This window comes from Tupaia chinensis, unplaced genomic scaffold (genome assembly GCF_000334495.1).
Source record: "Tupaia chinensis unplaced genomic scaffold, TupChi_1.0 Scaffold145652_1, whole genome shotgun sequence".
NCBI lineage: Eukaryota > Metazoa > Chordata > Mammalia > Scandentia > Tupaiidae > Tupaia > Tupaia belangeri.
This window is the reverse complement of record NW_006205509.1, coordinates 554,470-567,004: the sequence shown is the minus strand read 5'-3', so window position 1 is coordinate 567,004 and position 12,535 is coordinate 554,470. Positions and strand designations below refer to the sequence as shown.

The window sequence follows — 12,535 nt, the reverse complement described above, 5'->3', positions numbered from 1 at the left end:
CATTTCTCTTGAGATTCTTTTATCCAAAAGAGAAAACAATAACAACAACAAAACCCTCAGGTTACTAGGGTCCCAAACAGTCTGCATGATGATTTGTAGGGAGAGCAAGTAACTTGAGGTCATGTAGTTCTCTAAGGAGCCCTTAGGGAGGTTCCCCGGTGTTCATCTGTACTCTCTTGCTCTCTTCTTGGCTCCTCCTCTTGGCTCACCCCCCACCAGCACGGCTCTCCAGTCTAGGGAAGAGGTGAAGTGTAGCAGAAGGCCAGGGGAGAGGAATCCTGGTGTTCTGGTAAAGGAGCCCCGGCTTACTGCCATAGGTGATGATGACTCTGCAAGGTGTTAATGAGGAAAGTCGATGACAGGGTGCCCCCGGGCAGGGGGGAAGTGCCTGGTGCCACAGCTCAGCCTCTAGAACAACTCTGGCTGTCTCTCAGCTGCACTGCAGGAGAATGAAAGCTCACTCCCGAAGGAGTGAGAATACTCTGAGGATGCCCTTCAGTCTTTAGCTCCTGGGACCTCTCAGCTCAACTATTAATATAACAAGGACTGAGTTGGAAAGCCTGGCAGATCCTGAAGATTCTGTCCTTTCTGCATTAGGCCTAAGGGTCTGGTGTAGATCTAGGAGCCTTCTGAGGTTGATGCAACCCCTAAACTCAGCACTGCCAATCTCCTCCCACTTCATTCTGACCCATTCCAGTTTAGATCTGGAAGTAACTGAAACTAGGACTAAGTTCCAGAAACACGGAGAGCAGAGGAGCCCAGGCAGCTATCCAGAAGTGCAGGTTGAGACCAGAGGCAGCCCACTGGACAAGACAAGACACTAAAAGCCACCTGGGCCACAAGGACTCATGTGGAGCAATACTAGGTGGGAGCAATGGCATCGTACCAGTTGCCTCTGCAGGGGGTTCTGGGTTTTCTGGTCCAGCTTCACGAGCATGTTCACTGGCTTCAGCAGGGCCTCTGCTCTGGGAGCTCTCAGCGGACACACCCTCCAGTCCTTTGTCCTCCTCATCTGCAGGGAGCTGGGCATCCACTCCAACTTCCAGCACTCGGATGGTCTCATGGCCTGACATCACGATGACCTGCAAGCAGAGGAAGGGGGACACTGCTGGAGGGAGAGGCCAATATAGCTTCTGGTAACAGAGCTCTGAGCATGGTTGGGGAGTGTGTGTGTGCGGGGGCCTTCAGGATGCAGACCTCCTGTCCAGAAGACTGTGTGCTCTGTGACAATTCCAGAGCCTGAGGCAGGCTGCAGCTCTGATTCCAGCAAAAGAAGTGCTGGAAAAAAACAGGCCCTGGTGACAGTGAGAAGAGCCTGACACAGGCTAGGGAAAGTCTCACAGAGCCACCTCACTTGGGAGGTATTTCCATTTGCTCTCTCTCCCAGACTCAACTGAGGGAACAGCAAATGGCCTATCCCCAACCTTGCAAGGATGTCCTCTTGATGGCTACCCCATTGGAATATGGCATTGAGAGCTCCCAACACAGTGTTCACAGCTCAAGTTAGACCAAGAGGCAAATCCTTCACTTTCCTTGAAACTATCTGAAATTCCCAAAGACAAAAGATTGGAAAACGAATGCTCCACAATGCTGAGTAACTATTTAAACTCATGATTTCTTTATTTCCAAAGCTCTGGGGTAAAGGGCCTGGATTCCTCTGAGACAATGGTCAGGAATCCTGAAAATGTAGCCTCTTCCTCCCCACCCCATTGGCTCCTGGACTGGAGCTTAGTTTGTCATGGGCCTGAGCTCCAACCATGCCATCTGTTGGGGGCATGCTGAGACCTGCACATGCACAAATGATTCAGGTGTCGCTGAGCCTGGTCATCCCCTCTCAAAGCCCTTGCCCTCAGCTGAAAGGATGCTGATTGGGCCATTCAAGAATCAGAGACAGACACTGCATGCGAAGAAGCTTTGTGGCAAGCCTCCCCTTATTTTGCCTGTGCTGGAAACCACTCCCACACCATACTCCTTAAGTCTGAGCATTGGACCCACCCACAGACTGCGTAGGAAAAAGTGACAACGTGACCCATTGGAAGAGTACAAGTGAAGGAAACCAGCAGTTAGCATAATGGCTATGTCGCTGGACTCCCACATAGTCAATTGCAGTTCACGTCCCGGACCCAGTGGCTTAAAACTCATGCCGGACGCATGTGCGTGCGTGCCCAAGATCCCAAGAGGAGAATGGAGGAGAAGGGATTAATGCGTGACCATCTCCCCTGTGGGGTGATTTCTCGCTTTCTGTCTCTATGTCTCTATCTGTCTGTCTGGTGAGCGCACACGCCCTATAGCGAAAACCTCTCCAAAAAAAAAAAAAAAGAGTACAAGTGAAAAATCCTCAAAAGTAGTTTCCTTGTTCACTCACGCTTGACCCATGAGGGACCTCATCTCTGTTACATTTTTAGAGATGTCTATATTTTTTCTCCTTTAAAAAGGTGACATAAGTGGGGGCCAGCAGGTGGCACAGTGGTTAAGACACTGGACTCCTCCGTGACTAACCATGAGCTGGGCACATGTGCATGTATACCCAAAATCCCAAGAGAAGGGACTGCAGTGTGGTCATACCCCTTGGAGGCAGGGGATGATTTCTTGCCTTCTGTCTCTTTGTCTCTTTCTGTCTCTCTGTCTCTCTGGTGAGCACATGTGCCCTATAGCAAAAAAAGTCTAAAAGAAATTGTATAAGTAATAAAATTATTACAGAAAAATTAGAAAATGTATATAAGCAAGAATAAAAAATAAGGAATAATTTTATCCAATATATTAACTTATATGTATGCATTTTAATTTCACTTTTTAAATTTACAACTTAAATCTCCAAACTCAGCCCCTGAGAAATCCTAGCTGGCAACTACCTCTGGACAGGTGACGTGACTGTGAGCCTTGGTAAGAAACAGGCTAAGGCCAGCGGGTGATGTGGTAGTTAAGGTGCTGAAATTCCCACATGGCTGACCACAGTTCAAGTCCTGGACTCAGTGGCTTTCTTCTCTCTCTCTTTCTCGTCTTTCTCTGGCAAAACTCATGTGAAAACAAAAATGAAAAATAAATAATTATTGTAAAAATAAATAAATAAAAAGAAACAGGCCGTGAGGAGTTCTGTGGAGTTTTCCTCCCATGCTCACACCCCTCAGTACCCCCACCTCTTTCCACCACAGAGGATACCTGCTCGTTGACAGTCAGAGATGACTCTGACCCGGCTCCGGGTTCCATGGTCGCTTGTCAGGGTTGGGTGGGGCTGGCCCACACCTAGTGCATCCTGGGTAAGACGGGATTGAAAAAACAAAGGCTGATTTGACACAGTAACACAATTTCCATACCATCTAGAAAAGCCAAAATAGAATGGCAGAAAGACAGAAGCTATGTACTCCCAAGTATCTGTAGAAGTAGAGGAGAATGGCCCATCCATGGGTGCAGGCAGCTGGGCTGCTGATGCTGGGAGCCACGTGGGAAGGCTCTGGGTTCACACCTGGGGTCTACCTGAGCATCCTGGGTGCATCTCTGATCCTGGCTGAATGCAAGGGTAGGAGGAGGAAAAGCATAAAGACCCTGTTGAGGGTAACTCTCTCTCTCTCTCTTTTTTCTTTTTCTAAAGGTACAGGTACTTGTCAGAAAGATAGAGAAAGAGGAAAAAGCACACCATGGGTCATGGTTACACTCCAATCTCTGCTCCTCAATTTCCCCACTCTGTTGGGATTTGGGGCACCATACGTACCCACTGTGTTTTTCAAAGGGTGACATTTGAACTACGTGGGATCAGTTACGTGGGATCCAGCTCCCTTAGCCACTAGGCCATGGGGCTGGGTCTTCTCTCACTCTCTCTATCTCTAAGGAACTAAATAAATAGGCTTAAAAAAAAAAAAGTGGGGCTACTCCTTGGCCTAGTGGGTAATGAAGCTGGATCCCACATGGCCAACTGAAGTTGAAATCCTGGTGTGGGCAACTTGAAAAGCACACCAGGAGTGTGCGCCTGTGTGCCCCAAATCCTGACAGAATGAAGATATGGAGAAGGGACCAGCATGACCACACCCTATTGGGAGTGCCTTCTCCTTTTCCTTCTCCCTCTCTCTCTCTCTGTCTCTTTGTCTCTCTTTCAGACCAGCACAAGCATCTTCTGGCAGTTAAAAAAAAAGTCTTAAAGGGCCCACAGGTGGCAGGGTGGTTAAGGTGCTGGATTTTACATGACCAACTGTACGGATGAGTCTGAGATCCAGAAAAACACACCAGGTGCATGTGCACATATGCTCAAATCCTGAGAGAAGAGGAGAGGAGATTGCAGTGTGGCCATCCCTTCGGAGGGATGATTTCTCACTTTACCTCTCTCTGTGTCTCTGTCTCTCTCAAGCAAGCACACATGCCCTACAAAACTCTAAAAAAAAAAAAAAAAAAAAGAAGAAGTTTTAAAAAGAAAAGGAACAAGAATTCCAAGAACCTTAAGACTAAATGTCCCACTTCCTACAGCATCGCAGGAGAACATACACTCCAAAGGAAGCAGGAATATCTGCCCTAAGGGTGTTAAGAGGAAAGAGTTACAGACATCTGTCCCTGGGGTTTCCCAGTCTAGTGAGCAAGAGCATACCCAGCAGAACCCAATGTGAATCTGACCCACAACCTTATACACAGGGAAGGGGCACTCTGAGTATCAGAGACTTCTCAGTGGTCTCAAACTTTAATATACATGATCATCACCTGAAAAACATTAAAACTCCCCAGACCCTTGGGCCAGCAGGTGGAGTGGCTTAAGGTACTGGATTCCCACATGGTCAACCATGGTTTGAGTCTTGGACCCAGTGTCTTTAAAAATGTCATGTCGTGCATGCCCAAAATCCTGAAAAGAAAATGAATAATAAGAGACTGTGGCATGGCCATTCCCCCTGGTGGGTGATTTCTCACTTTTTCTTTCTCTCTCTGTCTCTCTTCAGGGTGTACATGTATCCTATGGAAAACCTAAAAAAAGAAAAAGAAAAAGAATCCTTAGCCCGCTTCCCCCAGCTACCCTCAGGAAGTCTAATTCAGTGGGTGGATGTCACAGAATCAGCTCTCAGGTGACTGAGGCAGTGGCCAAGTACCACCGTGGCCTGTAACACAGGAGGCAGAACATCTCAGCTGGTGGAACAGTGGCCTTGTATAGTAAGAAGGCTTGGGCGAAGCCCATAAGAAGACAGGTTGTCTGGCTGGAGCCACAAGTCACAGTGGCATAAAAAATAAAGGAAATAAAGGAGGCAAATACATTTGACACTTCTGTTGGAAAGAAGGCAATTAACATTTATTCAGAATGCCTACTGTGTGCTAAGCATTGTATATCAGACTAATTAATATATTACTCATGTCAATTCTGGGGGGAATGGAAGGTTGGAGGTGTTATTAGCACCAGGTTACAGACGAGGAAACTAAGCTCAGAGAGGTATTCTGGGTTCCTCACCTTTCCTTTCCTTTTCCTCTTCCTACCCTGGGTTTGTTGCTGTTTACTGAGGTAAAATTTTGCTGTGGTCTGAATGTTTGTACCTCTTGTCCCCAAATTCATGTGTTGAAATCCTAACCCCCTAGTCCATGATGAAGCCCTTGTGAGTACGATTAGTGTCCTGAGGGATCAGTAGATGGCGTTGTGGTTATTTCACTGGACTCCCACATGGCAGATCACAGTTGGACTTCCGGACCTGGCAGCTTGAAACTCACGCCGGGCACATGTATGTGTGTGCCCAAAATCCCTAGAGGAGAATGGAGGAGAAGGGATTGTGGCATGGCCATTCCCCCGGTGGGTGATTTCTCACTTTCTGTCTCTCTGTCTCTTTAGTGAGCCGTACATGCCCCATAGCAAAAATCTGTCTCTTAAGAAAATAAAAAAAGATTAGTGTCCTTATAAAAGAGGCAGAAACCCTCACACCCATCCACCAGGTGAGAACACACAGGAAGGCACTGTCCGTGAAGAAGCAGGATCTCACCAGACACCAACAACCAGATCTTGGACTTCCCAGCCTCCAGGACGGTGACTGTGAGAAATACATTTCTGTTGTTTGTAAGCTGCCAGTTCATCGTATTTTGTCATAGCTGCCAAAATGAACCGAGACAAATTCACATAACACTCATCATTTTAGCCATTTTAAAGTATATAATTCAGAGGAATTCATAATGTTGCACCACAACCACTACCACCTAGTTGCAGAGCCTTTTTTTTTTTCAGAATTATTTAATTTTATTGATTGTCATCTTTTTATTTTATTTTCTTGAAGTCGACCAAAGAGAGAGAAGGAAAGTGAGAAAGCAGGCTGCCAGGTCCGAGACTCAAACCGTGATCAGCCATGTGGGAGCCCAGCCCCTTAACTACCATGCCATCTGCCAACCCCAAATTGCAGAACATTTTCATCAACCCAAAAGAAAACTTCGTTCTCCTCCCACCACCTGTCCCAGTTCCTGGCAACCACTAATCTGCTTTCTTCCTCAGTGGATTTGCCTGTTCTAGACATTTCACAGACACAGGATCACACAACATGTAGCCTTTAGTGCCTGCCCTCTTTTACTTAGCATAATGTTTTGTTTTTTGTTTTTTGTTTTTGTTTTTCCTTTTTTGGAGAGGTTTTTGCTATAGGGCGCGTGTGCTTGCCAGAAAGATAGAGAGAGACAGAGACAGAAAGCAAGAAATCAACCCCCAGGGGTTGTGGCCACACCGCAATCCTTTCCCCTCCATTATCCTCTAGGGATCTTGGGCACGTATGCACACGCACCCGGTATGAGTTTAAGCCGCGGGGTCGGGGCCTCAACCCGCGGTCGACGATGTGGGAGTCCAGCGACATAGCCATTACGCTAACTGCTGATCCCAGCATAATGTTTTCAAGGTTCATCCATGTCATAGAAGATATCAAAGCTTCCTTCCTCTTTTTTTTGGAGAGGTTTTTGCTATAGGGCATGTGTGCTTGCCAGAAAGACAGACAGAGAGATAGAAAGCGAGAAATCAGCCCCCAGGGGGATGACCACGCCACAATCCCTTCTCCTCCATTCTCCTCTTGGGATCTTGGGCACGTACGCACACGCACCCGGAGTGAGTTTTAAGCCACCAGGTCCGGGACGCGAACCGCGGTCGACCACGTGGGAGTCCAACAACACAGCCATTACGCTAACTGCTGGTCCCGCTCCCTCTGTTTTAACACCACACCCCCTCCTGCATGCCAGCATTTTCTGCCTTGTTCTTAGGTTGCCACTCACCAAGCAGGCACCCACTGTTTCAAGGTGTCATTACCTGATAGATATTCAGCACGTCCTCCTACCTCTTTCCATTTCTGGCCCCAGGACACAGATTTCCCGTCCTACCTGCTGAAGAATAACAGTCATTGATAATTGGGACCCAGGTCTTTTCACACATTTTTGGGGTCGAACGCACTGTTGGGCTGACCATAATCTCAACTTTAATATTTATTAACTGTGAGACTTTGGACAGATGACCAAACTTTTGTGTCTCAGTGTCCCCATCTGTAAAAACAGGAAGAATAACAGTACTTACTTAGGAGGCCTATGGTAAGGATTGAATAAATTAATGGGTGCAAAATGTTTAGATGAGTCCCTGGCACATGGTAGGTGCTCAGAAAGTGATAGCTAAGATTTACATACATTATCTCAGTTCTGTATTTCAGCTGAGTGTGGGAGTAAAGAACCAGGCTCATCTAGTTTCACCATTTCTTAGCTGACACCCCGAGCAAGGGCTTAGGTTCTCCATGCCAAAGTTACCATATCTGAAATGGGGATACAGTTGTATAAATTGTGTAAGGGTCCAATAAATGCTAACTGTTATTATTCAGAGGCCACAGAACTCAGTGGTTAAGTAAATATTAAAGCTTTGGTCAACTGTGTAACTGCAGGTGGGCTGGTTACTTTATTTCTCTGTGTGTTGTTTTTTTTTTTTCATGAATTAAATCCTAATCCTAAAAGACGATACCTTGGAATTATTGTACAAAACACCCAGAACCATGACATTTGCCACTATTACCCCCATTTCATAAATGAGAAAGTTGAGGATCAAAGAGAGATAAGAGTATAGGTTTCCAATGCAAACCTAGACTCATATACTAGTTTGACTGTGGAACAGCTGTATGATCCTGGGCAACTGATTTACTCTTAATGAACTTTAATTTTCTTATCTTTATTTTTTATTTATTTATTTTTTGAGAGGTTTTTGCCATAGGGCAAGTGTGCAGGCCAGAAAGACAGACAGAGACAGAGAGACAGAAAGCGAGAAATCACCCCCTAGAGGGGATGGCCGCAATCCCTTCTCCTCCATTCTCCTCTCAGGATCTTGGGCACGCAGGTCTGGGACTCAAACTGCGATCCACTAGGTGGGAGTCCAGTGACACCATCTTTAAAATGGTGATTAAACAGACAAGCCTTGTAAGAATGGTACGGTATGAGAAATATAAATATTATAAAATGCTTAGTGTGATGCTCTTATCATGATCTCTATTTTTTAAGACTTATTTAATTTAATTCATTCATTTCTTTTAATTTGACTAGAGAGAGATAGAGGGAGAGAAGGAAAGTGAGAAAGCAAGCCACCATGTTTGGGACTCGAACTGCAGTTGGCTATGTGGAGTCCAATGCCTTAAGCACTACACTACCTGCCAGTCCTTCACAATCCTTATTTTCAATCCATACAAAAATGGAGGCAGAGAGATGCCAGGTGACTTGACATAGAGGGTCTCAGTTCTGCTTCAGATCCATCCTCACTGCCAGACTCTGAACCCACTGGCAGAGGTAAGTGATAGTAGACCAGGCAGGCTCACTGGATGAGAAGAAAGGAAAAGAAGAGGCAAAAAGATGGGGAAGCGGTGCACAACTTACTTCCCCCTTTCCAACCTACCATTTGTAATCTTAGACATATGTGGTCAAGTAGTAAAGACTAATTTAACAAAGACAAACTTAAATCTAGTTTCTTCTTTGGCCAGCATTTCCATGAGGCGAAGGACTACACAAAATATGAAAAATAAAATGGATATGTTTTCACCAGATTGTAAGCTCCTGAAGGCAGAGGCCATGTTTGCTGATCACCCTATTCCTGGTGCCCAGCATACGACCCAGTACATAATGGGTTAATGAGTATGGCCTGAAACCATTCATTTTAAGAAACTAGGTCATACCATAACCACAGCACTTAGCCTTCTTATATTTTCTACTTTCTCCCTGAAAACACATATTCTATTTCAAATGTTCAGCCTCTATTCCCCAGGCTGGGGCTACAGAAAAATTATTTCGGGGACAGCCAGAGGTGTAGAGGTTAAAGCATCTAGATGCCACATAGACAACTCTGCAGGTTTGAGTCCTAGACCTAGTGGCTTGAAAATCACATGGAGCAAGTGCATGTGTGCCCCAAATCCCAAAAGGAGAAATGAAGAAAGGACTGTGGCATGACCGTGCCCCTCTGTGAGTGTTTCCTTACCTTCTCTCTTTCTCACGCTTTCTCTCTAGAGAGTGCACACGCCCTATAGTAAATTAAAAAAAAAAAAAAAAAAAGATTTCAAAGACACTGCTGCACGAGGTCGAGGTCGGTCCTGGAGAAACCTGATCATGCTTACCCCTTCCTAAAGTGCTGGTCCAGCCCCTCCTTCCCAAGCCTTCCCTCCCTTGGCCAGTTTCTCTGGGATTCCACTCCTCTTCAGCCTCATTTACCCTCATTTTGACCCAGAAAGAACATGGAGTTCCAGCAAGGGAAGACCAAATTGAATACTGCTTCTATCACTAGTAATCCCTCTAAGCCTCAATTTCCTTATTTGTAAAGTGGAGCTAAATTATAGTGTCCATCTCATAGGATAAAAGTGAGGATTAAACTGATAACATTTATATAAAGCACTTAGAACAAGGTCTAGCATGCAGCAAATCCTGTATAAGTATCCATTATTATTATTATTATTGCTATTATTTTTAACTGAAAGGATACATATTAAAATGTTATCAATTGTAAAGAATTATAAAAATGTAAAAAAATTACTCTTGCAATTTTATAGCAAGTACATCTGGGGAGTAGACTATGATCTTAGATTCTTCTACAACACAGAAGAGAGAAAATTTCTTCCATAGAAATTTTCTTCCATAGAAGAGAAAATTTCTTCTGACTCGGTTTTCTTAATTGCCAAATAATATCTCCAGGGAGAAAAAAGGATAGTTCAACACACATGTGCAATTATTGTATGTTATCATATTGTTTGTTTTCATGTTTATAATCTGCCTACCCTCCCTCAGAAGGAAAATTCCATGATAAAAGAAGTTTTATCTAAATTGTTTAGAGCAAGACATTTAGTGGGTTTTTTTTGGTTGAACCAGTGAAGGAATGAATGAAGTTCTACAGCATATAAGCACAAGAGTACCAGGTCACAGAAACATCACCCTGAACACCACTCTACACTTCAATCAAGATGGAATTTGTGTGTGGGGGGGTGCAGGTGGCATGGACTCCTGCATAGCCCACCATGGTTCAAGCCCCGGACCTGGCACCTTGCTTTCTTGCTTTCCCTTTCTCTCAAGTGTCTCTCTCCGGTCAAATTGAAAAAAAAGAAGAAAAAAAAAAAAGATGAGTAAATAAATATATATATTTTAAAGATGGACTGTAGTGAATTATTCCTCAGGCAATCTTGACTGTCTTAGATTAGCAAGATAAGGGAAGGAGGGATATATGCATAAGAACAATTGAAGACCAGCCCTCTATTTTTGGAACAAGGAATTAGGAGAAGCAGAAGAGGCTAAAACTCTGCAAAGAGCCTCTTTCTTTTGGCCCAGGAAGGCGTGCTGGCCGCTTTATTTTCCCCTGTCCAGCAGCAGAGGCTATTTTGTGAAAGGTTTAGGCCACCAGTCCCAGCTGAGTGGGGGATCCCAAAGGTAAAGTGGAGGTTAGAAGGCACTTTAGGGCTCCCTTGGCCTTGCCAGGTGAGAATACCACCGCGGGCGTATTATCATGACTATTTATTAATAATAATATTGCTGTTAAATATTTATGAAGTGTTCATGCCCAGGTAAGTGATAGTAGACCAGGCAGGCTCACTGGATGAGAAGAAAGGAAAAGAAGAGGCAAAAAGATGGGGAAGCGGTGCACAACTTACTTCCCCCTTTCCAACCTACCATTTGTAATCTTAGACATATGTGGTCAAGTAGTAAAGACTAATTTAACAAAGACAAACTTAAATCTAGTTTCTTCTTTGGCCAGCATTTCCATGAGGCGAAGGACTACACAAAATATGAAAAATAAAATGGATATGTTTTCACCAGATTGTAAGCTCCTGAAGGCAGAGGCCATGTTTGCTGATCACCCTATTCCTGGTGCCCAGCATACGACCCAGTACATAATGGGTTAATGAGTATGGCCTGAAACCATTCATTTTAAGAAACTAGGTCATACCATAACCACAGCACTTAGCCTTCTTATATTTTCTACTTTCTCCCTGAAAACACATATTCTATTTCAAATGTTCAGCCTCTATTCCCCAGGCTGGGGCTACAGAAAAATTATTTCGGGGACAGCCAGAGGTGTAGAGGTTAAAGCATCTAGATGCCACATAGACAACTCTGCAGGTTTGAGTCCTAGACCTAGTGGCTTGAAAATCACATGGAGCAAGTGCATGTGTGCCCCAAATCCCAAAAGGAGAAATGAAGAAAGGACTGTGGCATGACCGTGCCCCTCTGTGAGTGTTTCCTTACCTTCTCTCTTTCTCACGCTTTCTCTCTAGAGAGTGCACACGCCCTATAGTAAATTAAAAAAAAAAAAAAAAAAAGATTTCAAAGACACTGCTGCACGAGGTCGAGGTCGGTCCTGGAGAAACCTGATCATGCTTACCCCTTCCTAAAGTGCTGGTCCAGCCCCTCCTTCCCAAGCCTTCCCTCCCTTGGCCAGTTTCTCTGGGATTCCACTCCTCTTCAGCCTCATTTACCCTCATTTTGACCCAGAAAGAACATGGAGTTCCAGCAAGGGAAGACCAAATTGAATACTGCTTCTATCACTAGTAATCCCTCTAAGCCTCAATTTCCTTATTTGTAAAGTGGAGCTAAATTATAGTGTCCATCTCATAGGATAAAAGTGAGGATTAAACTGATAACATTTATATAAAGCACTTAGAACAAGGTCTAGCATGCAGCAAATCCTGTATAAGTATCCATTATTATTATTATTATTGCTATTATTTTTAACTGAAAGGATACATATTAAAATGTTATCAATTGTAAAGAATTATAAAAATGTAAAAAAATTACTCTTGCAATTTTATAGCAAGTACATCTGGGGAGTAGACTATGATCTTAGATTCTTCTACAACACAGAAGAGAGAAAATTTCTTCCATAGAAATTTTCTTCCATAGAAGAGAAAATTTCTTCTGACTCGGTTTTCTTAATTGCCAAATAATATCTCCAGGGAGAAAAAAGGATAGTTCAACACACATGTGCAATTATTGTATGTTATCATATTGTTTGTTTTCATGTTTATAATCTGCCTACCCTCCCTCAGAAGGAAAATTCCATGATAAAAGAAGTTTTATCTAAATTGTTTAGAGCAAGACATTTAGTGGGTTTTTTTTG

General features: G+C 44.2%; 1 protein-coding gene across 5 annotated transcripts in view; it reads right to left on the bottom strand.

Moving 5' to 3' along the window:
* Positions 1-11,695, bottom strand: part of POU6F1 (POU class 6 homeobox 1) — a 27,248-nt gene extending 15,553 nt beyond the window's left edge. Inside the window, exons 1-5 of one of the 5 annotated variants that reach the window (XM_027768144.1) lie at positions 11,665-11,695; positions 7,229-7,302; positions 5,937-6,042; positions 3,160-3,253; positions 887-1,082 (exon numbers count right to left, since the gene is read on the bottom strand). In XM_027768144.1, coding sequence (XP_027623945.1) covers positions 887-1,082; positions 3,160-3,207 — 244 coding nt within the window. In that variant the 5' untranslated portion in view covers positions 3,208-3,253; positions 5,937-6,042; positions 7,229-7,302; positions 11,665-11,695. Of the gene's footprint in view, positions 1-886; positions 1,083-3,159; positions 3,254-5,936; positions 6,043-7,228; positions 7,444-8,597; positions 8,782-11,664 lie in introns of those variants that run through there. The other 4 variants (XM_027768145.1, XM_027768146.1, XM_006168143.2 and 1 more) reach the window with 4 other exon arrangements.
* Positions 11,696-12,535: the final 840 nt, after the last annotated feature.